The sequence below is a fragment of the Rutilus rutilus genome (genome assembly GCF_951802725.1).
Source record: "Rutilus rutilus genome assembly, chromosome: 4".
NCBI lineage: Eukaryota > Metazoa > Chordata > Actinopteri > Cypriniformes > Leuciscidae > Rutilus > Rutilus rutilus.
This window is the reverse complement of record NC_140212.1, coordinates 21,861,639-21,888,306: the sequence shown is the minus strand read 5'-3', so window position 1 is coordinate 21,888,306 and position 26,668 is coordinate 21,861,639. Positions and strand designations below refer to the sequence as shown.

Genomic DNA, 26,668 nt, shown 5'->3' with positions numbered 1-26,668 from the left:
GACTTTTTAAAGCAAATAAGTGACTCAAAAAAATCCATCACCCAGCAATGTGTAATTTATTTGCATCTCCTTTCGAATTCAACATTCAAATTACTAGACAAAAAATTATATCCTGAGAAAAGTGGATTTTTATTGGTATAGCGCCATAGACCTCCATTCATTCTGCACTCGTCCTGTGAGCGCCCTCATATGGAATCAGAGAGGAACTGCAACCAGTTCAGAAGCCGGAAGTGTACTGAGAGTGAAAGTTCTCGCCATATTAGACATTCTCTGCTGTTAGTACATCCGACCGTGAGCATGAAAGCTGGCGTACGCAAAGTTTTTGTGCGTACGCAAGATTGATACATGAGGCCCCAGGGCTCCGGTAGGTGCCGTTAGCGTCTTGGTTAGCGCCTATTGCATATCAACAATGGCCGCGCCAACGCCTACAACGACCATGCTTGACGAGGAGTTCGAAATCTACACTCCTGACAATTTGAAAAGCAACGTTTGGCGCTACTTTGGGTTCCCAAAGAAACAGGGACAAATCACGAGCAAGGACAAAGTGATGTGTAAAATATGTAAGACCAAGCTCACATACCACGCGACGACGTGACTGAAAACATCGCCTGCCTATTGACATTGACTGATACACTGCCCTCTGGTGGACAGAACATACACAACTTAAGTTTGATACCAATATAGGTCTTACTGAAGGCATTTAATGGTCAAAATATTATTAATAAATATACGAATATATTCGAATATTAATAAACAAACGAACTTCGAATATGATTTTTGGGCAAAAGTCAAAGCCCTAATTCACATAGAAACAATAATGTCAATATCTTGATTTTTGAATCTATACATTGTATAAACAAGTTTAGCTGGTGCAATACCTCATTTTTGGATTTCATGTATATCGAACAAGCTCTGGAAGGTATAACGGTAAATTATCCCTTGAATGTCTTTTCGTTTGAGGTGATATCAGTGATTCTGTTAAATATGCTCCTCAGCAGTGGATACTACTAAGTCTATGTGCACATTTTATAACAAGACCAAAATGTAATACTTAAACAATCCAGGTGAGGCAAATATTGGTTTAAATACACATGTGTGGGGAGAGAAAGCACACTCTCCTGTTTGCCATGAAACTAGTTTCAAGCATGTTTACGATACTGTGTATTTGAACTTTTAGAATATATCTATATTCAAATAAAGAAACTTATGAATACACTATTGAAAACTATTGAATACACTATTGTTAACTTAAGTGTATTTTGCCAGTCTGACAAGTATGTTCTATGCAATCATTCTGATAAAAGGAAACAGGATACATTTCTAGTCTCTATTTGTTAGTCAGACATTCCTCTTTGAATACAAGTATTCGCCATATGCAAAAGAAACAACTGATAAGAACCAACATCTAAAAGGATATTTAGATACCTTTAATATTTCTCAAAGTACAGGCATGCAAACTTTGGGGGGAACACGAAAAGTGCTTTTTCCCTTATAAAAGGTTACTAGCCGACCTACCAATTTCTGTATAAAAATAAAAATGATGATGCCATTTTTCTAAAGTCATTTTCACCCTCATATAATTTGGCTCCAAATCTGAAAATTGTAAAGTATTCAGTAAATATTGATCCATGGCATTTAATATGTTGGCTTTCGTCACTATTTCAATTTGTCTTTCTTCACCAAAAGTATTAACAAAATCATTTTAGCCGGGTAGGTTTCTGAAATTTGGTTGATTTGACATGGAATGACCCATAACATTTTAAGTAATCAGAATACAGCTAGTTAAATGACACAGCACACAGAACTTTGCGCTACGTCATCTAAGATGGCAAACAAGACAGAGTTCAGTTCACTTCAGAGTTCAATATACTTATTATGCACAATAAAACAGTGCCTGACACGTCACCAATTCATTCATGTAAAGCAGGTCTTTTCATCCACTACAGATCCAGGGACCCCCACACAGACTTTAAGCCAACGCAGGTAGAAAATGTTATATTAATATTATAGAAAAGCTAGCAATATTAAAGAAAAGCTAGATACTCTCAGTAACGCAGGCAGAAACTGATTAACAGTTACCATAGCAAGAACAGACCAGAAGGTGGTAGGAACAGGACAGCATACCTGAGGAAGGTGAGGAGGAAGGCTAGCAGTTGATGATAGGTGTAGAGGGGCCACATTATAAGGGTCTGGATCAAAAGGGGGAGGAAGAGAAGGGGCTGGAGTCTTCAGGACACTCTACTGGACCATCTACAAACACTACACACCACACCACTGTCAAATCTATCCATCGACAGATTGATAGATCAATCGGATTATCAAGATAAATATGTACAGCCTTTCACAGATACACTAATAGTAAGTAGCTATACTCACCAGTAATCATTTGCTGTAAATAAATCTCTGACTGGAAGATATTATCGTTAATGTTTTGAAATGCAACGTAAACGCGTTCAATCGTAAACACGGACGTCATCCGGAAGTTGCACGTTTCAAAATAAAAGTCACTTTATTACGGGTCCGAGCAGGGATCTTATTATTATTATGGGGAGATACCAACCGCCTTTTCCTTTTAATTATTGCTCTCTTACAGCTTTATAATACAACAAAATCTATAACAACAGTAATTATTAAAGTTAACAATAATAATAATAACATAATAATAGTTAAATGGAACATTTAACAATAGCAAACTCCATAACTTACAAAAAGAACATGGCTAAGAATTTACACATCGAATAAAGGGACAGGTTTGTAGACTGTGCAATAGTACAAGTTTTTGTTTTGTTTAGTTTTTTGCTGACAAAAGTAATCATGAAACTGTAATCATGTAATGTTTGATCTTATTTAACAAAATAATAGGTTTCAAGTTTGAATATAGTTATATATATATAAATATATACTGTATATATGTTTCTGAATATAGAATCTAAATAGAAAAATAATTAAGTTTATTATAAAGCAGCCACTTCTGCTTCAAAATATCCAAAAATAAGACTAGAATTCATCATTTAATGAATATTTATTGGCAAAAGGCTATCAGACCATCCGGTCCCCGCACTGTTTTACTTGCACTGTAAAAGAAAATCCAAATTTTACAGGAAATAACTGTGATTGTTTTTACATGAATTTTCTTTAAATTTTAAATTGTACTCAAAACTCTGTAAAATTATAAATAATATCATACAGTATTTTTTCTGTTTTCTTAAATTACATAAAAATGTATGTAAAATTATGAATATAATCTGTAATTAAAAAATAACAAAACATTTAAATGATAAAACGGTCGAGTGACTGGCAGCCCCCAAAAAAACCTTGTTAAAGTAAAACATCCTAAATTAAATAAACTGAAAAACATTGTTATTTTACAGGTATTTCCTGAATTATCACGATCATATACCCTCATTGTAAAAAAAAAAACAAGATTGTAAAGAAATGGTCAAATGACTGGTAGCTACGGCTGCCAAACAGAAACCATAAAATTAAATTAAAATATTCTAATTTAAATAAGCTGAAAAAACACTTATTTCACAGGTATTTCCTGAATTATTACGATCAAATACCTTCATTTTTAAAAAATCAAATGACTGGCAGTCTATATGATCCTGTCAAAAAAAAGTGTATAATGACTTATAGTGACACAGTATTGGCATGCAAAATTAACAATAGTTAACGACTTAATCAGATATTAGACTTCAGGTATTACTAAATGAGGCCACTGCATGATGACTATCATCACTAAAACTGACCAAAAGTGACTCTGATCTGAGTTTCTCTTGGATTCCTACCATAACAAATATGTATCAGAGACACACAGTTAAGCAGCAAGTGCTTTTTGTGTATGTGTGGTTTCAGTTGTTCCTATATCTTTAGGTATATTTAGAATAAATCTTACTACAACATTTTTAGTGAATCGTGATTCGTTCTTAAAATCGCTAGTACATCGCTGAGTGATTGAGAACCAGTATTTGGTTATGGTTACACTTGAATTGGTTCAATATGAATATGGTTACACCCAGGATGTGTGTAGCATGTTACCTGAGAAAGCCAGAGAGAGAGGGTGGAATTGGGGAATTCACTATGGCCTACGGCTTTATCCCAGTTTTCCAGGAAGGCAGAGCTCAGGTAAAGAATAAGAGCAGAGGCCCAAAAAATCAACAATCTTCTTTCATCCCTTGAAATGCTCCTTTCAATACACAGAGCATTTGTGATAGATCTGGAAGATTATTAATGGTTTAAAAGTTATCTTTAGTAATTAAAATAATAGTTCTACCAGTTTGGTAATGCTGAGCAGGCTGAGTGACCTTGGCTAAGCGCATATACAGTTAGGAAAATAAGTATTTGAACACCCTGCTATTTTGCAAGTTCTCCGACTTGGAAATCATGGAGGGGTCTGAAATTGTCATCGTAGGTGCATGTCCACTGTGAGAGACATCTAAAAAAATAAATTACAGAAATCACAATATATGATTTTTAAACTATTTATTTGTATGATACAGCTGCAAATAAGTATTTGAACACCTGTCTATCAGCTAGAATTCTGACCCTCAAAGACCTGTTAGTCTGCCTTTAAAATGTCCACCTCTAAAATGTCCACCTCCACTCCATTTATTATCCTAAATTAGATGCACCTGTTTAAGGTCGTTAGCTGCATAAAGACACCTGTCCACCCCATACAATCAGTAAGAATCCAACTACTAACATGGCCAAGACCAAAGAGCTGTCCAAAGACACTAGAGACAAAATTGTACACCTCCACAAGGCTGGAAAAGGCTACGGGGAAATTGCCAAGCAGCTTGGTGAAAAAAGGTCCACTGTTGGAGCAATCATTAGAAAATGGAAGAAGCTAAACATGACTGTCAATCTCCCTCGGACTGGGGCTCCATGCAAGATCTCACCTCGTGGGGTCTCAATGATCCTAAGAAAGGTGAGAAATCAGCCCAGAACTACACGGGAGGAGCTGGTCAATGACCTGAAAAGAGCTGGGACCACCGTTTCCAAGGTTAATGTTGGTAATACACTAAGACGTCATGGTTTGAAATCATGCATGGCAACGGAAGGTTCCCCTGCTTAAACCAGCACATGTCAAGGCCCGTCTTAAGTTTGCCAATGTCCATTTGGATGATCCAGAGGAGTCATGGGAGAAAGACATGTGGTCAGATGAGACCAAAATAGAACTTTTTGGTCATAATTCCACTAAACGTGTTTGGAGGAAGAAGAATGATGAGTACCATCCCAAGAACACCATCCCTACTGTGAAGCATGGGGGTGGTAGCATCATGCTTTGGGGGTGTTTTTCTGCACATGGGACAGGGCGACTGCACTGTATTAAGGAGAGGATGACCGGGGCCATGTATTACGAGATTTTGGGGAACAACCTCCTTCCCTCAGTTAGAGCATTGAAGATGGGTCGAGGCTGGGTCTTCCAACATGACAATGACCCGAAGCACACAGCCAGGATAACCAAGGAGTGGCTCTGTAAGAAGCATATCAAGGTTCTGGCGTGGCCTAGCCAGTCTCCAGACCTAAACCCAATAGAGAATCTTTGGAGGGAGCTCAAACTCCGTGTTTCTCAGCGACAGCCCAGAAACCTGACTGATCTAGAGAAGATCTGCGTGGAGGAGTGGGCCAAAATCCCTCCTGCAGTGTGTGCAAACCTGATGAAAAACTACAGGAAACGTTTGACCTCTGTAATTGCAAACAAAGGCTACTGTACCAAATATTAGCATTGATTTTCTCAGGTGTTCAAATACTTATTTGCAGCTGTATAATACAAATAAATAGTTAAAAAATCATTAATTGTGATTTCTGGATTTTTTTTTTTTTTTTTTTTGATTATGTCTCTCACAGTGGACATGCACCTACGATGACAATTTCAGACCCCTCCAAGATTTCTAAGTGGGAGAACTTGCAAAATAGCAGGGTGTTCAAATACTTATTTTCCTCACTGTAAGACACAAGGTAGAATGTCAGTAAACATTCTTCTAAAATGTTTAATATTTTAAATCATTTTCATTATCGATGCAAGTATTGAAATCATCTACAATCACATCTCTATCAACAGAAACTACAAGATCTGACAGAAAATCAGCTAATTCTTAAAGAAAGTCTGTACTGTAGCAAAAACAAAGCAGGGCTCGTGTTTATAGCAATGACCTGGGGGATAGACTCATTTAAACGAATATATTCATCTGATTTAAGCCAGGTTTCTGTCAAACAGAGTGCATCTAATTTATGATCAGTAATCATTTATTTTACAATTAGTGATTTAGATGAAAGTGATTTAATATTCAGAAGCTCAAACTTTAGAAAATAATTATCTTGATTTTTTTTCCGTTAACATCTTTTCTTTTTCAGACGAGCTAACAAGCATTTTGCAGAACAGACAGTCTCTAAATTAGATGATGCAGTCACTATGTGTTGTAATTTATTTGAGCTACTTGACAACTCAAGCCAGCTAACATACGTGTCTGTCTGCTTCCTGATCTGAGCCCCAGTTAGTCAACTACGAACACTGTGAAGACTTTGAGCCAGATTTTGAGAAAAGGAGAGTGGCACCTTTTTCTGAGGGATGGAGACATATTTCTTTAGCAGGTCAGGTCTACAACAACTTAGACAACTAGCCATTCATTGACAGGTCAGGTCTACAGCAACTTAGACAACTAGCCATTCATTGACAATAACTTACTTTGATATGAAGAGAAGGGCCAGAGCAGCATCTGACATTGTTTTTGTGAGTTCACACACCATTTTAAAACAATCTTTAGTTGTAGTTATTGATGAAGATTTAAAGTTTATTTTTTTGGAAATTACAATGTTAATTCAAATGAATGAATGAACGAACAATGAAATGGCATTGGATCCAGATGATGTCATAACGGCCTGTATGCTTCAACTGGTCCTTCAGCTTCTTTGTCTCTCGTTGCTTTCTTCTTTTTCTGCATTTTAAAAACATACCTAATGTGCCAAACTTTTTTTTTTTTTTGGATTTTACTGTACATCACTGCTACCGTGAATTACTTTGTATGTATGCAAATAGAAAATAGGCTACACAGCTGTTTATAAAATAAATAAAAAAAGGACATGCACCACAATATTATGAGATTTTTAATTCCCACTTTAAGTTGTCGACACATTTATTTAGTTTAGTATGAGGCTATAATATTCAGCACATTACATTAATAGTTGCATACTGAGGATGATGCTATCTTAAATGATATTAGAAAAACCTAAATCTAAAAGAAAAACTAACAGTGGGCTCCAAACCTATATTTCTACAGAAAATATCCATGGCACAAAACTGTTTTACACATTAGTAATGCAAGAAAATGTTGAAGCTGTTCTTTAAATGACTTTAACAACTGCAGAGCCTCATTAGAAGGAAACAGAGTTGAAACATTTTAATTAAAGGGACAGTTCACCCCAACTTATTTACTCACTCTTATGTCTGCTAGTCTTCTTAAGTCTTAGTTTTGTGTGGAAAACAGACTGGAACTTAAAGGGATAGTTCACCCAAAAATGAAAATTTCATCATTTACCCCCTCATGTTGTTCCAAAACTGTATGATTTTCTTTTTCTGCTGAACACAAAAGAAGATATTTTGAAGAATGTCAGTAACCAAACAGTTGATGGGCCCCAATGAAAGAAAAAGGTTTGGAACAACATAAGGGTGACCTCACCTTCAGTAAGCTGTTTTCTTTCTTTTTTTAAGACAATTATTTTTAATAAACCATTTGGTTTGGTTTACAAATCAGACTGATCTAGTTCTCAACTCAATGACTGAACAGCTCAGAAGAAGGGGAATATTATCATTGAATAAACAACCTGAATTTCAATCTGTTACTCACAGAAAGGAATCATTTGTTTTAAGACTTGGAACATAATGCATAAAATGTATGGATTATAATGATACTCTCCAGACTTTTTGCCATTTTTAGAGCTTGAAAGATGTGGTCAATTATGATCTGTCAATTGGAAAAGAGCTGTGGAGAGATTCTTTTTTTTTTTTATCTGATCCACAGAAAACAGTGTAAACAGGTTTGGACATGGACATTAGTCATGAGGGTGAGTAAATAATGACAGGATTTTAAGTTTTGATTGAACCATTACTTTAAAGATCATAGTTGTTTTCAACCCACACAAGGCACTCAGGATGACAAAATGATTCAAGTCAAACACTGTGGCTCTTCATGTGCCTGTTCAAGTGTGTACGGCACGTGTAAGCCTTTGGGCACAGAGGACATGGGAACGGCCTCTTCCCAATATGAGTGTACATGTGCTTGCTCAAGTCATAGCGCCGGATGAATCGTTTCCCACACTGTAAGCAGCAGTGTGGGCGCTCTCCGGTGTGAAAGCACATGTGAGCCGTCAGGTGACTCGAAACCACAAATTTCTTGCCGCAGATTTTACACTGATACGGCTTCTCTCCCGTGTGAGAACGCAGATGCACCTGCAGGCATCCGGCAGAGACAAAACCCTTTCCGCACTGATGACAAACGTATGGCTTCTCCCCAGTGTGAATTCTGATGTGGATTTTCAAATTCCCTGATAGTGAAAACTGCTTCTCGCAGTACGGACAAACGTGCGGCCGCTCGCCAGAATGACATCTCATGTGGGATTTTAATTGGATTTTGCTGTAAAACCGCTTTCCGCATTGCGAACAAAGGAGAGGTTTCTCGCCCGTGTGGTTTGAGAGGTGGGCGAGTAGGCTGCTGTTTGCCGAAAAGCACTTCCCACACTGGTCGCATATATATGGCCTGAACTCTGCATGTGTCTTCAGGTGGCTTCTTAATTCGCTGTCGACGCTAAATGTCAAATCACAAAAACGACACTTTCCTGGCTGCCGTTCCGGTTTAGATTGGTGGACGTCTTTAACTTTATGAGTCTTCTGGTGGATTAAACTGGCTCGGTACGACCCGAAAGTCTCGTTGCATTGTTTACAGGTATAGTTCCTTTTAACACTGGGAGTTCGGTGAGCTCGCCGGTGACTGACTAATCTTGAAAGACTTGTGAACAGCCGTCCACATTCAGGGCATTTGTGTGTGGTTTTCTCTTTGTGCAGCCTGTTGTGTCTGTATAGGGTCCTGAGGGATCTAAAGTGGGCAGTGCATTTGATGCACTTAAAAACTCTGGTATTGCAGCTGGTGCTCTTATGCGCCGCTAGCTGCGTCAATTCGTCAAAAACTTGCCCACACTGAAGACACTCATGTGTCCCCGCCTGGGTGTGAATTTCCTGGTGCTTGACAAGATCAGAGCGATAGATGAAGTATTTCGTGCACTGCTGACATTTGTGTACGGTCCTGCCTGCATAGTGGAAGCCTTTAGAAGGTGTGTTTGGGAAGTTGTCGACAGCAGGCCGCTGTGGCACAGCGGTCTGAAAAATTAAATCACCTAAAGGAAAACATGGGACAAACAGAGTGGTTCAGTCTAAAGATGATGAAAAGGTATAATGAGAATCTTGACAGATATTCGGAAGGGCTGTACCTCTATGAGCATCATTGGTGGATGACGGTACACTTGGCTCTTCTGAGTTACTCCTACAAAAAGAATAAACAGGATATTTTACAATGAAACATTTTATCTTAATTCATGAACACTACAGAGCAAATTTCGTAGTAATGTGCTCAGTCCTCAAAATTAGACACTCAGAGATTTTCAATCACAAATAGACTAATAATGGGGAATATTACTCAAAGCAGACATTTTGACAACAGTCTGACAGTAATCATCTTAATTATAGAATTTTGGGCACAAGATGCACTCAGAAATTGCATATCAGAAAATGATCACCTACACCATTAGCACCAACACTGAAAAATGACTTCATTTGAGTGAGACAAACAACTAAAATTTCACTGTGTTCATCATACAAAATGGCCATATTGCTGATTTTGGAGCTTGAACCTTGGATCCCATTGACTTTTTATTGTATGGACAAAAACAGCTGAAATATTCTTCAAATATCTTTCTTTGTGTCATACAGAAAAAAATAATTACAAATCTAAAGACATGAGGGTGATAGAAATGATTTTTGTACTATTCCTTCAAGATAAAATAAATAAATAATCAATCTAGTTAACTTCAGTAATAGCTGGTTGTTATATAACTAGCTGACCATTCTGCCCACACCTAGTAATATGGTAACATACCGTTGCAATTCATCAGCATTTGAGTTTGTTAACTTTTGTCCATCACTGTCTCTGGAGAACTCTGAGGATTCACAGCTGGAGCTGGATCCCACATCCTGGACATTTGGATCACCTGTCACAGTCTCCTTGTCCATATCATGTTGTTGGTTTGGCAGGTTTTTAGAATCAAGTGGCAGTAACTTTCCATCATCATTGTGCTGGTTTATGACTGAGTCGCCAACAGGCGGCAGTGACAATGATGAAACTATTCGATCCTCAACTATTGATGGAAGAACTTTCAAAATACAAATATGAAAACAAAATTAGCCATTGACCAATTGTGCTTAATTATTGTATTTTTCTAGTAATAGAATTGGGTCTTAATCTTTATCTGGGGCTTGCTTGGTTAGCCAGATAAATTTTGGTATATCTCAACCAGAGTTTCCGCTAGAAAAAAATGGTTTCCGGACATTTTGATGATATGCCGGTCAAATACCGCCTCTTAATTAGGGGGGCGGGATTATTACACGATTTATTATTTATAATATTACCATCTTACGTGACAGTTCTCCATTACGGACGCGTCGCGACCGTTCAAAGCGGCACTAAAAGACTGCTTTAAAACTTCCACAGAGACCTCAAACAGAAAGCACAAAGCCTTTCTTTAAAACGAATTTCGTTTTGTATTAATTGTATCTTAATTTTTAATCAGTGTTTCATTATCCATTTTTCTCGATTTAATAAATAAAAAGTAAATATAGCAGACAATAAATAATCACGAAATGGAGGCGCCAGCGCCTGAACTGTCTGGAGGAGCTAACGTTAAGCTACACTGTAAAAAAGAATACATTGATTTTATTAATATCTAATTAATAAAAATGAGGCAACAGATTACAAGCAATATTATTAATTAAATTTAACAAATTAGAATTGAGTAATAATTAATCAAATGAATTCCTTAAAAGTTAACCATTTAAAATGAGTAAAATGTACAAAATATCTTTTATTGCCAACATTGAAGACACCTGGTGTTAACAAGCAGAATCACTGAAGGAGAAAACCATAATTAAAGTCACCATTGTGGAGATCAGTGTGTGTTTTAGTTGGGCTCTTGACCTTAAATTATTAACTTTAAGTTTTGTTCGGCTGCTGTGCATGAGTTATAACAGCCAGATGAACAAAGAGAAAAGATGATCTGATGGTGTTGGTTGTGATTTAACATAATCATTATTTCACAATCATTAGACCTGAATCACTGAACCTCATATAGAGTCCAATTTATGAGTTAAGTTAACGTTATTAATTACAGCAGTATAATATTTTTAGCCTTTTCAATGAAATCCAAATGATCAAATCAATAATAAAAAATAAATAAATATATGTTTTTTTTTAGGCACAAACACACATCAAGATTTTGCGTATGAATCTCAGCAATGGTGACGAACAGATCACCTCTGAACATAAGCTCATTATTTATTCATGCAGCAATGCATGATGGGAGCCATGAATGAGTTTTGATTGGTGGAACCCAGAATGCACTGCAACATGCTTTATAAATGTCACCATTGTTGAGATTCACAGGCTGATTATTGATGTCTGTGTGTCTCCTTTTTATGTAAGAGAAACTTTTTAGAAATGATTTGCCTTACATTGTAAAAGTTAAAAAATATTCTGCCGTACAACGCCAGTGCTGCTATAATTAATATAATTCACCTAACTCATAAATTGGACTCTATGAGTTCAGTGATTCAGGTCAAATGATTGTGAAATAATGATTATGTTAAATCACAACCAACGCCATTACATCACATTTTCTCTTTGTTCATCTGGCTGTTATAACTCAGGTACAGCAGCCAAACAAAACTTAAAGTTAATAATTTAAGGTCAAGAGCCCAACTAAGACACACACTGATCTCCACAATGGTGACTTTAATTATGGTTTTCTCCTTCAGTGATTCTGCTTGTTAACACCAGGTGTCTTCAATGTTGGCATTAAAAGATATTTTGTAAATTTTACTCATTTTAAATGGTTACCTTTAAAGGAATTCATTTGATTAATTATTACTCAATTCTAATTTGTTAAATTTAATTAATAATATTGCTTGTAATCTGTTGCCTCATTTTTATTAATTAGATATCAATAAAATCAATGTATTCTTTTTTACAGTGTATCATCCATGAACCGAAATTTAACGTATAGACCTAAGGTAGCCTACTTGCCTCACACAAAAAAAAAAAAAAAAAAAAAGAAATATCTATTATCTACAGAAATCTCTACTTTTAAACAGAACCATTCAAAACAAAATAAAACGATGTAATCTGTATGTCTATCTCTCTCCGGCGCGTTCACTAGGCTACTGCGAAGATCGCGAGTCAGACTTCATCTTTGCAGCCGACACAGAAAACACTTGTTTATTAATAGACAATTAAAATGTCTCATTGCAATATTTTACATATTCATAATCATTACTTTTGCTGGTTCTTTGTGACAGTTATGAAAAATTGAGTGTGAGGGATTTGTTCACTTCACACAAAAAGATCTTGGAATGAGATGGCTAACTGTAGTAGCGTTTAGTCCACTGCCTATAATAGCCTAATTTAGAGATCACTTTTTTTTTTAACCGACTACCGACTAGAGAGTAAACTTGAGGCACTCGCAAGAAAATGGATAAGTAGCTACATAATAACATTCACAGATATTACACCATTTAAAAAATAGGCTACTGAGTTACTAAAATATTCTTTGTCAAATAATACACCTGTTTGTTCACAGTTTTAACGTTCATGTTTCCATTTGTTTAATTTCAAGATCTGAGGTTAATTATATCCATTGTTGCTTTTACAGCTTCAAAGCTGGAGCACTAAATGATATTCAAAGTCACATTTCACGCTTTTAACATTAAATAAAGCACATAAACAGTAGCCTACCAGAGATTATCATTGCCACACTTTGTGTTTGATGTTCCAGCGCGACGTCGCAGAAAAATAGATACCGTTTCTAAATTAGAAATGTGGAGTGTCGCCGTCGCGTCTGGTTAGGACAAAAACTCTGATTAACATGGAAAAGATAGGCCTACCTTTTATCGCGTCTCATGTAGTTAGTTAGGACACGGTGTTAGGCAATTTTAATCGGACAATTTGACCGGAGAGATTTGATTTTGTCGGACATTTCTTCTTTTTTTTCGGCCAATGTCCGGCAATTACCGGACAACGGAAACCCTGATCTCAACATAAATTTGTGATTTTCCATTTTTATCTAGAAAGCTTTATACAGCTATATTAAAGAAGCAGTGAATTAGAATTCTCAAACCTGCTTGCTGGGCGAAGTAGATATCTCATGTTTGTGTCAAACAATTCTCTAACATATCTGATTAACCAAGCAAGGCAAGTTCAACCTAAAGCATATGGAATAACACTAATATTCAAGGACTAGATTTTACCATTTTTTTCCAAAGTCCCACAAACATCTGTTTGCAGCAAGGATAGCAAATTGTGTGATTTACAAACAGAGTCCACACATGCATCTAGCTCCCCAGGGAGACAGCTGAGCAACAGTGAAAGCTGAAATGAAAGAAAGTCAAGTTTCACACATTACAAACACAAACAAATTCTGTATAACCAAGTAGCTGGCCTTAATCATTCAGATATGATAAGCGTGTATCATCAAACCTGTTTGAAGTTTGGTACAGGCAGAAGTTGCTCCAATCTGGAGAGGAAAAAGCCAACAAGGACTTGCAGTGCTTTATCAAAGTCAGGACCATATTCGACTGGAAATACTTCCTGAAATACAAAAACAATTTCACCTGAAGTTTTCATGCAAACCTATCTGAAAAACAGCCATTATTTTTTTGCAACTTCCACTGCAGTTCATAACAACTATGCTGCAGGCTGGACATCAATAACATTAATTGTCTTTAGCACGTTCACAAGCCTTTGAAATTAATTGTGCTTGAGAACACTTAAATAAATCCTATAGAGCTATTCATATTGGGAACGAACATTCACTCATTGACAAAGTTGCACATTATACACTTGCAATGACAAGGTCATTTTTTTACTGTATGAATTAAATAAACACTGATTTTTAAAGCTGCAAAAGTTATTCCGTCAAGAGCAGTGAGTGATTTTCTGTTTGTCTATTGTTGTTTGATTAACATTAAGCACACAGACGGAAGCAGGTTTATTAGGCTGCTGTCAATTTAAGAGCTGCACGGATCCAATATATTAATCACACGCACGCTTTCTTTCTCAACTGTTTACTCCACCTAAGACATAGCTGACTGCGTATACATGAATACTCAACAAGACAGGCATTTTGACATAATTTTGTGCATGTATTTGGCCATTTAAGCTGTGGAACAGAACTGAAATCAGGATTACACGCTGTCCGAGAGGCAGCTTCTTGTAGGCTTGAGTAGGCCCTACTTCACTTATTGCGCCTAATAACATTAATCATGTCACTCATATTATACACTTGCAATGCCAAGGTTATGGGTTTGATTCCCAATTTATGTGTGGAGACAGTGGGGTTATTAGTTAAGAAGGGTAGTTACAGTACAGGGTTTCTTTTAATGGCACAAATCGAGCACAAAGGAGCACTAGGACTGCACGATATTGAAGAATATGCGATAACTTGTTCAAAAATGTGATATTCGATCAGATATTTTAAGTGTGTAAAATAAATGTAAATTATATTTAAAAACTGAAAATGATATAAGCAACATACATGTTTCACATTCTTTTTGTGAGAAGAAAGCAACCCTACACCTCCTGAAAGTGAACACCAGTGTCTTACTGTAGCATTAGCTACATAAAAAGTAACTGTCATTTTAACGCCAAGTTTAAACCAGGGGGTTTAGGGTTTCAGGTTGCCCTACATTAGGTTTATTTCACAACAATTATTTGACTGAAAGAATTCAGTGTTTGTCTATAGATAATTATATTTCTACTCATTTAATAGTGAAGACAGGTGTTCCTCAAGGATAAATTTTAGGACCAATTTTATTTTCTATCTATATAAATAACCTTGCCGTAGGATTAGAGACAGTAAATGTACACTTATGCAGATCAGGGTTCGACATTAGAGACGTTATTACAGTTCTTCTGGATTTAGTCGGTCTCAGTCTTTTCTGTTTCTTCGTGTAATCATAGACAGACTCGGTGATGGTGAGATCAGATCATACCGGCCATTGTCAGACTACAGAGATTCTAATTATTGGACAAAAAAAACGTCCTCACGTAATAACCTAGAATACTGTCTAACACTTGATGGCTGCTCTGTCAAGTCTTCGTCGTCGGTTAGGAACCTGGGTGTGCTCTTTGATACCAATCTTTCATTTGAAAGTCACGTGTCTAGTATCTGTAAAACCGCATTTTTCCATCTTAAAAATATATCTAAATTACGTCATATGCTCTCATTGACAAATGCGGAACAATTAGTCCATGCATTCATGACATCAAGGCTAAATTATTGTAATGCTATTATGGGTGGTTGCCCTGCACGCTTAATAAACAAAGAACAGCTGGTCCAAAACGCAGCAGCCAGAGTTCTTACTAGAACCAGGAAGTATGACCATATTACCCTGTTCTGTCAACAGTGCGTTGGCTCCCTATTAAACATCGTATCAATTTTAAAATATTGCTGATTACTTACAAAGCACTAAATGGTTCAGCTCCATAGTACTTGAGCGAGCTCTTAATGCATTAAAGTCCTTCACGTCTATTGTGATCTCAACATTTCGGTCACTTGATAATACCTAGAATATAAAAATCGACTGCTGGCGGTAGATCCTTTTCCTATTTAGCACCAAAACTTTGGAACAGTCTTCCTAACATTGTCCGGGAAGCAGACACACTCTGTCAGTTCAAAGCTAGACTAAAAACACATCTCTTTGACCTAGCATACACAACACATTATAGACTTCTATAATTCAATGTTAGGCTGCATAGATTAGGTCAACCGGAACCGGGAACACTTCCCATAAATCCTGATGTACTTGTTACATCATAAGAAGAATGGCGTCTACGCTAATATTAGTCTCTCTGTTTATCCTGAGGTTTACCGCCGTCCGCCAGATCCAGGGCGTATTCAGATCTGATGAAGGACCTGCGCCTGGACACGACGACAACGCAGTCCTGAAGTGTCAACTGGTCTCTTCCCTGTAAAGGCCTCCCTCCCCTCCCTTTTACCTCTCTACAGATAAAGCGTTGTCGGGATAATTCAGGTTTGCGTGGCTACGCGGAAGTGTTCTCACGGGTTCGCGTTTTTTTAAGTTTGCGCAGAAAGAACTTAAGAGTTTTCTGTTAAAACGGTGTGGTGTTAGCGGCCCCTACGTTAATAACTAATGATCGTTGCGACGGAAGTGAATCAATCAAAACTAACTTTAGCTGGACAATAACTTTATTATAGAGCTGCTATAAAGCCAAAACAATCACTGTTACTTTAATTTCCTATTATCAATGTAAAGCCACTTTGGAACAATCTACATTGTTAAAAGCACTATATAAATGAAGAAGACTTGACTTTAGGGCTGCAACAACGAATCGATTAAATCGATTAAAATTGATTATTAAAAGAATCGATAGCGAATTTCATCATGGATTCGTTGTGTCGCGCGACTATTGCACCAGTCAATAAGTCGCGGAGATTGAGTATAAATGACAAAAAGTTGAGTTGAGCGCAGAGGGGAGCAGAGTTATGAGGCGCCGGACTGGGAGAGAGACTGAGTGTGTCAGAGAGCGCGCTCGACAGTGCACGAGAGAGACCGAGTGTGTCCGAGAGTCAGCGAGCGACAGTGCACGAGAGAGACCGAGTGTGTCTGAGCATTAGTAAATTGGTACATAGTAATATATAATTACTATATAAGAGGCATGGAAGTTCGATAAATGGACAACAATATAAATAAAACCAACAATTAAATTCTTACCACTGAATTAGCAGACTGTGATTTGAATCAGATGGACAGAGGATGAAAACACTTTCTTGTCTGTCCCAAGTAGCCTACCACTACAAGGGGAATCTTTTTTCCACAATTTGCAGCACTGAATTTTTCAGTCTTTACTCTAAATGACTCAGAGAAACTTCACTATATTCTCAGAAAGGATGAGCTGCAAAATACCTTACACACCATACAAGGTGGTCAATCCATTGTATTTGTTTTTATTGTTTTTATTTTATTTTATATTGTATTTATATTTTATTTACATTGTATTTATAATTAATATTAGGATAGTCCAGAGATATTATCTTGTTATTATTATTGCTATTATTATTAATTACCTATTATCCGACTGCGCGAGACTTGTCTTTTGTGTGCATGTGCTTGTCAAATAATGTCAAACATTTTGTTAAAGATTATAACATCTTTAACAAAAAACAAAAAAAACAAGTTTGTGAGTGTGTGTATCTGTTAGTGAGAGTTTGTGAGTGTGTGCGTCTGTGAGTGAGAGTTTGTGAGTGTGTGCGTCTGTGAGTGAGAGTTTGTGAGTGTGTGCGTCTGTGAGTGAGAGTTTGTGAGTGTGTGCGTCTGTGAGTGTAGTGTAGAGAACAAGTTCTGATGTTCAAACAAATCCTTTTAAGGTTTCTGGCTTTTTTTTGTATTTTCTAATTTTTTTATAAATTATTTATTGTTCTGACATCTCAGGTCGCTTTAAACAAAATATACATCTTTTTGTGCACTTTATTTAAAAAAAAAAAGCCTATATATTTGGCAGATGTAAAGCATGTGTATGTTTTTTGTTTTGTTTTTTATTACTTTAACAGCTCAGGGATGTTCAAGGAACAACCTGTTTGTGCACTTTGCACTGTGAATTTGCACTGTCAGTTCTAATTTTGAATAAAGGGTTGGAAATTTGTTTTGTTTTTTTTAGATTTATCGATTAATCGAAAAAATAATCAACAGATTAATCGATTATTAAAATAATCGTTAGTTGCAGCCCTACTTGACTTGACTTGAGCATTCTAAAATCTCACTGGATTATTACAATTAATGGCAAAATGAATGTTTGGAAATGTAAACTGATATTTCATACTGACACACTACAGCAAAATATATAAATAACTGGCTTAAAACCTTTTTTTTGTGAAACTAACGTGCCAAAGAAGACTATTGCACAGTACTGTATGTCTCTTGCAGCATAAAACATGATGATGTGCATATAATAACTCATCTATTTTAACAGTATTGTTTAAAATTCATACGATTACTTATGACACTTTATTGATCTAATTATTGCCTTATTGTTATTGTATGTGTATTAGAAGTCATTTTAAAAGGCTTGGTTCACTTGGGTCTATTTTTATTAGTTAAAAATAATAATATTCAGAATAAGTGTCTAAATAATAGATAGTGACAGCCCTAATTTTTAAACTGTACACTTTCATCTTTTTAAAGATTCCTTATTATGTATGTAATTATAAGGATTATAAGGTTATAAATTATAAGGGTAGCAACCTTTTTATTTGTGCATGTCATTTTTGCACTCTCCTTACAAAATGAGGTGGAGTGCTTGAGAAGGGGTTAAGAAAGTGAGAAGTATTCCTCTATTACAGCTCATCTTCATTAGTCAAGAGGACAAATGCTTTTAGGCATGATACACTTCTGTCCCATGACAAAAGTAAATGCCACCAGCATTGTAGCGCTTCACAGAGGGTAAATGAACCTGATGCACCAAAGCTGTTATTCAAGGAGTGCAAAAAATGGAGCAGGCTTTGTTTGAAAAAAAATGAGGAACATTGATGTACACAGCCTACTACATTGCAAAGGAGGAGCTACCTTTCAGTCAATTTCCCTCTCTTCATGGGCTCATCCAAAGAACATGTAGAAAACGTCCAGACTGCTATGATTCTGACAAAGCGTGTGCTAGGTGTGTATGCCTTTATCACCAACAATTGTAAACTGCTATGTTTTTTGTTTGTTTTTTAATCGGAAAATAAACAGAATATGTTTGCTCTTTTTACAGCTTCATAAGCATCATATATGACATGGAGAGGAAAAAAACTAATGGAGACTTTGAAGAAGACCAATTATTTCTCCATTATGATTGAAGCGCCAACTGATGCAGGAACAACTGAAGGTGAGCTGATATATGTCCGCTTCCTGGAGAAAAAGGGCCAGTAAATGCCTACCTCTCTATTCAGGATGTAAAACAGGGAACTGCTGCTGGAATTCTGAATGCCATTTATACAGGTAATGTATGGGTGTCATTTTAACCTAATTGTCTCTGTCACCAGGTTGGATCCCCCTCCTGTGCTCACTTATTTACTCTTATTAACTCTTAATCTTACTTATTAGCTCACGTCTATTTTTGTGTTTCTTAAAAATAATTTGAAGAATCAGGTATTTCGGGCTGGAAGCACAGGCTGGTGCGATTTGGCAGTGATGGAGCAGCTGTCAATGTAGGATGCAAGAATGGTGTGTCAGCCCAACTTTTAAAGGACATCTCTCACCTAGGGCTGTGCGATATATATTGATATATATCGTTTCATATTATGCTCTATCGTTTATTTCGTGGTGTTGCAAAATACATTGTTTACGGCAATACTTTTCATCATTTGGATGACTGCAATCTTACATGCCACCATGGCGATGCAGGCAGAAATGTGAATAGCAGCATGGTGAGTGAAGGGGGAGACAGAAGCGGATGTCTCAGAGCAGGAGAAGGACCAGCCAGGACAAATCGAGGAACTCGTTCCTAAATTAGGGGCTACATCTGTAGCATGGACATGGTTTGGTTATGAAAAGTCTGACATAGGGCTGCACGATTTGGGGAAAATGTCATATTGCGATAATTGAGGTCAATATTGCGATTGCGATATAATAAACAAATGATTTCATGAGTCAACTTGCTTGGTTCTCAAGGAAAATAAATGCACACACAGATTAGTGATAATCTGCCTAAAGAAAAAAGTTCTTTAGTCATTTTTCTCTGTTTCCTTTGTTCTTTGATTAACTTTAGCGACAGATATAATTAGTGGCTACTGTGTAGACTACTGTCCCTTTAAGACCAGCTGCTGCTGTCAGAGACGCGGATCTCACACGCGCCTCATTCTACAAACTCTTCATGTTCATCATAAAACTACTCTTATGTTATGAAGATACTCGACAAAAAGACATTTTGGCAAAATTGTGTTTGTTATTGTTCGTTCAAGCTCGAAAGAGAACTGTATTCTGGCATGCTGTTTTGTGCGCACGCACGAAATTTGCGCGAGTCTTTCTGTGTGTCACAGTCAGGACATTCACAGGCAGCGCGTTCATTTTGGCATACATGTTATTTTGTATGTTATAATAATGTGTTGTTCGTTCTACCGCGAAAGAGAACTTGATACTGGCGCGCATCTATCTGTGGGTCGTGTGTATGTGTGTGTGTGTGTGTGTGTGTGTGTGTGTGTGTGTCAGGAGGACATTCACAGGCAGTGCGTTCTTTTTTTTGTCTTATCGCGCATGAATGGTTTAAAAGCATTTGCATGAATAAGAGCGGGATCATGTAACACTAGCCAAAGGATGCCAAAAATTAACAGATGCTGCTTTAATTGCGTTAACAGCGCTAATTTGTTTATTTAATATAAAATCGCAGCATTTTGCGTCATATAATCGCGTAGGCTTGACATCGCGATCGCGATTGCGATACGATTAATCGTGCAGCACTAGTCTGACACGGACCAAAAAACTGTACTTTGCAAATTATGTCGGATGACGTTTCCCACAACAGAATCAAACACCGACGTAAAACATCATGCTTCACATATAGTGAGGCGGTGGTCACGCTGCACAGCACAGATTGTACTACGGACTATTTAAATTGAGCAGTCTAACTTTTGTAACGAATGGACTTAATCCAAAATGCTCTAGGCCTCATAAAACCTTCCCCCTCTCCCCTGTTGTCTTCGGCCCTCAAACCAGTTCTCTTCAAAGGCCGTTATCACCTCTGCTCTCCTGAACGATCTGAGCAAGAGACTGTGTCTGCCACCCTCAAAGACAGCACGAGAGTCCAAAAACGGCACTAGCCATTTAGTTAAAGACTATAGAGATAAACTCCAATACACAAAGGACATTTACTCCATTCTTACCCACAAACTTTCCCAAATGTTTATATTATTTCTCCTGTGTTCTATGCATGTCCCTATGTTTTATTAGTTATGACTAGTTATGATTCTTTAGTTATGTTAGAGTAACTTCAAATGTTGATATCCAAAGATGATGCATCACTGCTTTAATGTCTTCAAATCCCATTTCTTGGTATCAAAAGAATCCTCTTTTGATTTTATAATCAATGGTGTACAACATGTTTTGATAAATTGCATCATAAATATTTGTACCATACTTTTGTGTAAAGACTGCACAAATTCTCCATGCCAGCATGAACATGCAAATGCGGATAAGATGGAACAAAGACTTTCTCCCGGTCATCTTTGATTGGTCACCTCAACAAATGGGTGTGAACTGATAGGACCTGTAAGAGTATCTGATTAGTTCAGATCTTGGCTCTTTGAGACAACATTCTCCTGTCTTCTTCCGGCAACTTCATCTTCAAGTTAACTTCTTTGGATTCAACGTGGGACCAAGTTAATTTCTTATTCAACGTGGACCACCCCAAGAACCCAAACGAACGCTTCAGCGCACTCCTGGCGAAATCATCAAGAATCTCAAGAATCTCCTGCATCTGTACTTGTTCAGCAACCAAAGTCAATGCAATTACCTGTTCGCAGCCATTAGATGCATTTCTAAGTTATTGTGCCCCTTCAAGGAGACCCATGTTTCTCGTAGTTTGTGGTTAACTGATTGTAATTTTGCCATTCTCTTTTCTTCTCTCTCTCTATTTCTTCACTTTTCTTTACTTTCTTGATTCTGTATACATTATATTGATGCTTTATTTTCTCTGTGTTTGCCACATATTGAAGTCACTTAAACATCTTGATCTAGCGATATATCTATGCTATTACCCTGCTACTTTATTTACTTTAGTTGGAAAAGGTTATTCTTTCTTGGCCAGAAACATAACATATGATTATGATTATGATTATAATTGATTATGCTTTCTGTTCATTGGATTAACTGATTAGATAATTGTACTATTAATTCTGCTACAGTCAATTCTAAAAATAATTAAAATATTTATAATTAATTATAATCTGTTAAAATTAATTATTATATTAATATATATATCATTATATTATATTATATTATATTATATTATATTATATATACATATACACACACAATTTTGAGCTAATTTGCTACACTTTCTATATGTTTGGTTGACTATTTTATTTTGATAATGAACGGGCTGCGATGTTAGCAATGCTAGAAAATGTTGTGTGTGCGCGAGAGGCGCTGGCGTGACCACGGGAATTTTGCCCTTCTGAGGAACCTGTTATCACTCCGTAATTTATGGTCATACGGATGGAAGCAAGACATGATTCAAAACTGTAAAGCTATTTTTTAAATACAGAAAAATAGCAGGATGCCGTTTTCTGCCGTCTCGGTTTCCTTTCTGTGAACTTTGGAGCCAGTCACAATAAACCGAAACAGCAAAAAATTTCCTTTTGTTTTGTTAATCTGTAATTATTTAAGTAAAATATATTTCGCATATAGGTCTATATGTTAGTTTTATATATTTGGTTTTATTCTATTTTCTCCGTTCACAGAAGCATTTTAAGTGCGTAATGTGACGTTGTGTGAATGCATGTTCTACACTATCCTGCAATTTTCGCTAGTTAAAAAAACAAAAACACAATAAGCTGCATATTACCTGCTATTCAGTTTCACTGAAATGTAGGCCTAATTGTTTGACAGTTGGTGACCTATATATCCTCGAAAAAACTAAGGCCAGCGCATTGCCATTGCGACTTCCCTATATGACTTGACAGCTGAGCGAGGGCATTTCACTCACGTTGGATAGGCTATGCGTCAATATCACATTTGCATAGTCTGTAGGCTACTATTTTAATTTGTGATTGGTTGACTGGCAAATTAAAATATTAAACAGAACGATAAAATTACGTTATTAACCGGTTAATGGCCATTTCAAATAAGCGTTTCTATTCAGAACGATTAAATTTGATTTTGTTTCCATTTCTGGTTATGTTCCTGTCAAAATTGGTTCAGAGCCCTGATTGCTGCTACATTTTAAACTTGAAAGTACAATGTTTACATTTGCCATTTTATATATCAATATTTTATTTTGGGCCTGTAATAATTTGTTTTTGAAGTGTTTTATATTCAAATCATATTTTATATTTCTACATTCTTAATAAAAAATTTAGTATATTCTTTAAAATGTAAAAAAGAAATAGTCCTTTCCATGTGGTCAATATATATATTAACTATTAATAGATTGAATTTACAGAAAAGGTACTATATTGAGATTTTGATCATATCGCCCAGCCCTACCCTCACCTTATATCAATTCACTGTGTCACTCATCGCTTGAAGCTTGGTGTTATGAAAGCAATTAAAGAAGATTGCAACATGGCTAAACTTCAGACAACCTTGAGGCAGATTTATGAGCAGTACCACTACTCCCCAAAGGCCCTCAGAGAGCTCCACCTAATCACAGAGGCTCTGGAGGAGAAAGCGACGATGCTGGATGCCAGACACAAACATCTAGGTTTTCTAACGACATATGAGAGGCTGGCTGCCAAAGCAAAGCTGCGCGAAATGGCATACTGTGGTTCTGACCAGGTCCCATACAGAAAATGCAAACAGTCGAGTTACTCAAAGTGTGCAGCAGGCCCGAGCAGGAAGTGGTGACGGGAAAAGAGCCCTTTCGAATGCTTCTCGGAAGTAATTACAATGAACGGTGTATCAACATCTCGGAAAGCGAAAACTTTCTTAGAGAACAGCCTCCTTCGCTTGACAAGTCCAATAGAATAGCATTGTCTCGGCTGGCAAAGGGGTATTTATGCATACCAGCAACATCCGTCCCATCAGAACGTGCTTTCTCAGCAGCTGGCCTAACGGTCAACAGACTTCGCACAAGACTAGGGTTGGGAATCGAAAATACTTGTGGTCAGGAATCGGATACTAAACCGAGGTCCTGACTCTCTGTGGTCATTAAAAATCCCAGGATGTCCTTCGAAAAAGAGTAGGGGTGTAACCCCGACATCCTGGCCAAATTTGCCCCTTGGCCTCTGTCCATCATGGCCTCCTAATCATCCCCATATACTGATTGGCTTCATCACTCTGTCTCCTCTCCACCAGTAAGCTGGTGTGTGGTGGGCGTTCTGGCGCAATATGGCTGCCGTCGCATCATCCAGGTGGATGCTGCACATTGGTGGTGGTTGAGGAGATTCCCCCTTCCTTGTAAAGCGCTTTGAGTGCCTAGAAAAGCGCTATATAAATGTAACGAATTATTATTATTATACTTATTATAAAATTAAAAATTAAATTCCTCTTATCGATTCCTTTGTGTGCACTTTAGCGTGCTCACAGAGAAAGTGATTTTAATGTGATTTTAATGTGATTTTAAGCCATTCACGCGCAAGACGACTCCCGTGCTGTGTTCTGTGCTGCGCACACATCTTAAGTGATTTTAATGTGATTTTAAACCATTCTGTGCTGCACACATGGGTAACAGTATATTGTGTTGCTCTTAAAGGAGAACTCGGCAACTCTAGCGAACTCTAGTCTCTTCTTCGCTGATTTTCCCTTTTGTTGTCGCATGTTTTCCCCACGAGCTCCCCCTACAGCTGTGGGGGGGTGTATATTTCACAACATGGTCGTAAAAAACTCGCTTGCGGCAGCCTCCTCCCCCTCTCTACCGCTGCTCATGTGCGTTTGTTTTGATCGGAGCAAGCCAACTGTATCGTGTGGAGCTATGTCTACCGAGGTGGGTAATCTGGTAATACATCATACATGCGTGTGTGTTTATGTCGAATTGCCATAAAGCAATTCGTGTTTCGCGCTCGTTCTCGCTTCTCACGAGACTTCCAATTTCTATCTTGCCGGGACTGTAGTCCCCAAGTTGCAAGGTTGGTTTTCCGCCTGGGAACGCTGGGGGGAGTGGGGAAAGTCACCAATATCATCAGAACAGGTTGTTTAACCATCTAAAATGATTTCTAGACAGTTTTATTAAGTTAAAAAAGTTACCAAATTCTCCTTTAAAGAGCCTAATATTGCTGCTGCCATCTCTATACTATTCAAACAAAAGACAGAGAAAATTCACTTGATGTTCTTGACAGAATGAATTGGGGCTCAGGTCAGGAAGCAGACAGACTGGCTAAACCGACCGTCTGCTAGCTGCCTCGCGTCACTGAGGTCAGATAAATCCCATCATATAGAGACTCTTTCACCTAGATATCATATAGAGACTGTGTCTGTTCCCCGAATTAGGACATACAAAAAACTTCTAAACCCATCTAAGGGTAAAAATTTAATTGATGTTCAACAAATAAAAAACAGATATAATACAGATGAACAAATGATAAAGCTTGGGTTGCTGAATATTAGATCCCTTACTTCAAAAGCACTTATTGTTAATGATATGATTACAGATAACCTAGATGTACTGTGTTTGACAGAAACCTGTCTAAAACCAAACGATTACATTACATTAAATGAGTCCACCCCCCAAGATTACGGTTATAAAAATGAACCTCATCTGAAAGGCATAGGGGGAGGTGTTGCTGTAATTTAGTTATATCTTCAGAATTACTAAGAAGTCTAGTTTCAAATATAATTCTTTTGAAGTGTTGGTGCTTAACGTAACACTATCTAGTGTAAACGATAAATCACATTTGAGATGTGTGCTGGCTACTGTATACAGGCGAATCAAAGAATTAGCTGACTTTCTATCAGAGTTAGTACTGGCTGCAGATAAAGTCCTAATTGTTGGTGATATACATGTAGATAACAAAAAGATGCATTGGGATTGGCATTTAAAAACATTCTGGGCTGCGTTTCCCAAAAGCATCGTAAGCCTAAGTAGATCATAAAAACGATCGTACGACTGATCTTAATATTATGGTCTGTTTTCCAAAAGCATCGTAACTTAAGTAGCACTTAAAAATCATCGTAGATCTACGAGTGCTCTGGAGTAATCGTAAATCCCCAAGTGCATCGTAAGAAGACAGAGTTATGATGTCACCTCCAGGACAACCGGCAGATTCCACTTTTATGTAGATTTAACAGATTACACTGCAACCTATAATATAAGGTTTTGATTGTAGGACTTTATTGTACTCGTTTTTGTTTACATGAATTTATAAATGAAATAATTAAAAAGAGAAGACAAAAATAGAAATACACATCTAAATTAAATGAATGAACAACCTACTCATTGTCGTAATCATACTCTAGATCTAATATTTTCACATGAAATCAATGTTGATGTTGTTGAAATTCTGAGATTTTCTGAGATTATGTTGTTGAAAATTTCAGATCATTATCTAGTCTCGTGTAAACTAAAATTTTACAAAGAAAATGTATGTCGCAAAGTTCACGCAATAACATGTTTTTAAATAACATGATTGTTTTTTTTTATATATTTTTGAAAGTGTTGAAACGTTCACATTATGGTTGTGATGGAATGGGAAAATTAAG

At 37.0% G+C, this 26,668-nt stretch overlaps 2 protein-coding genes across 5 annotated transcripts in view; both read right to left on the bottom strand.

The window, feature by feature from the left end:
* slc37a3 (solute carrier family 37 member 3) overlaps positions 1-2,489 on the bottom strand; it is a 34,731-nt gene extending 32,242 nt beyond the window's left edge. The window contains exons 1-2 of one of the 4 annotated variants that reach the window (XM_084406572.1): positions 2,377-2,487; positions 2,125-2,283 (exon numbers count right to left, since the gene is read on the bottom strand). In XM_084406572.1, the coding sequence (XP_084262698.1) occupies positions 2,125-2,180 (56 nt within the window). In that variant the 5' untranslated portion in view covers positions 2,181-2,283; positions 2,377-2,487. Of the gene's footprint in view, positions 1-2,124; positions 2,284-2,376 lie in introns of all 4 variants that reach the window. The other 3 variants (XM_084406571.1, XM_084406573.1, XM_084406574.1) reach the window with 3 other exon arrangements.
* Positions 2,490-6,938: 4,449 nt separating this feature from the next.
* The window catches only part of LOC311288771 (uncharacterized protein), a 32,275-nt gene continuing 12,545 nt past the window's right edge, over positions 6,939-26,668 (bottom strand). The window contains exons 5-9 of the mRNA XM_084406363.1: positions 13,797-13,907; positions 13,568-13,688; positions 10,149-10,422; positions 9,484-9,536; positions 6,939-9,390 (exon numbers count right to left, since the gene is read on the bottom strand). Of these exons, the coding sequence (XP_084262489.1) occupies positions 8,171-9,390; positions 9,484-9,536; positions 10,149-10,422; positions 13,568-13,688; positions 13,797-13,907 (1,779 nt within the window). The 3' untranslated portion in view covers positions 6,939-8,170. The remainder of the gene's footprint in view (positions 9,391-9,483; positions 9,537-10,148; positions 10,423-13,567; positions 13,689-13,796; positions 13,908-26,668) is intronic.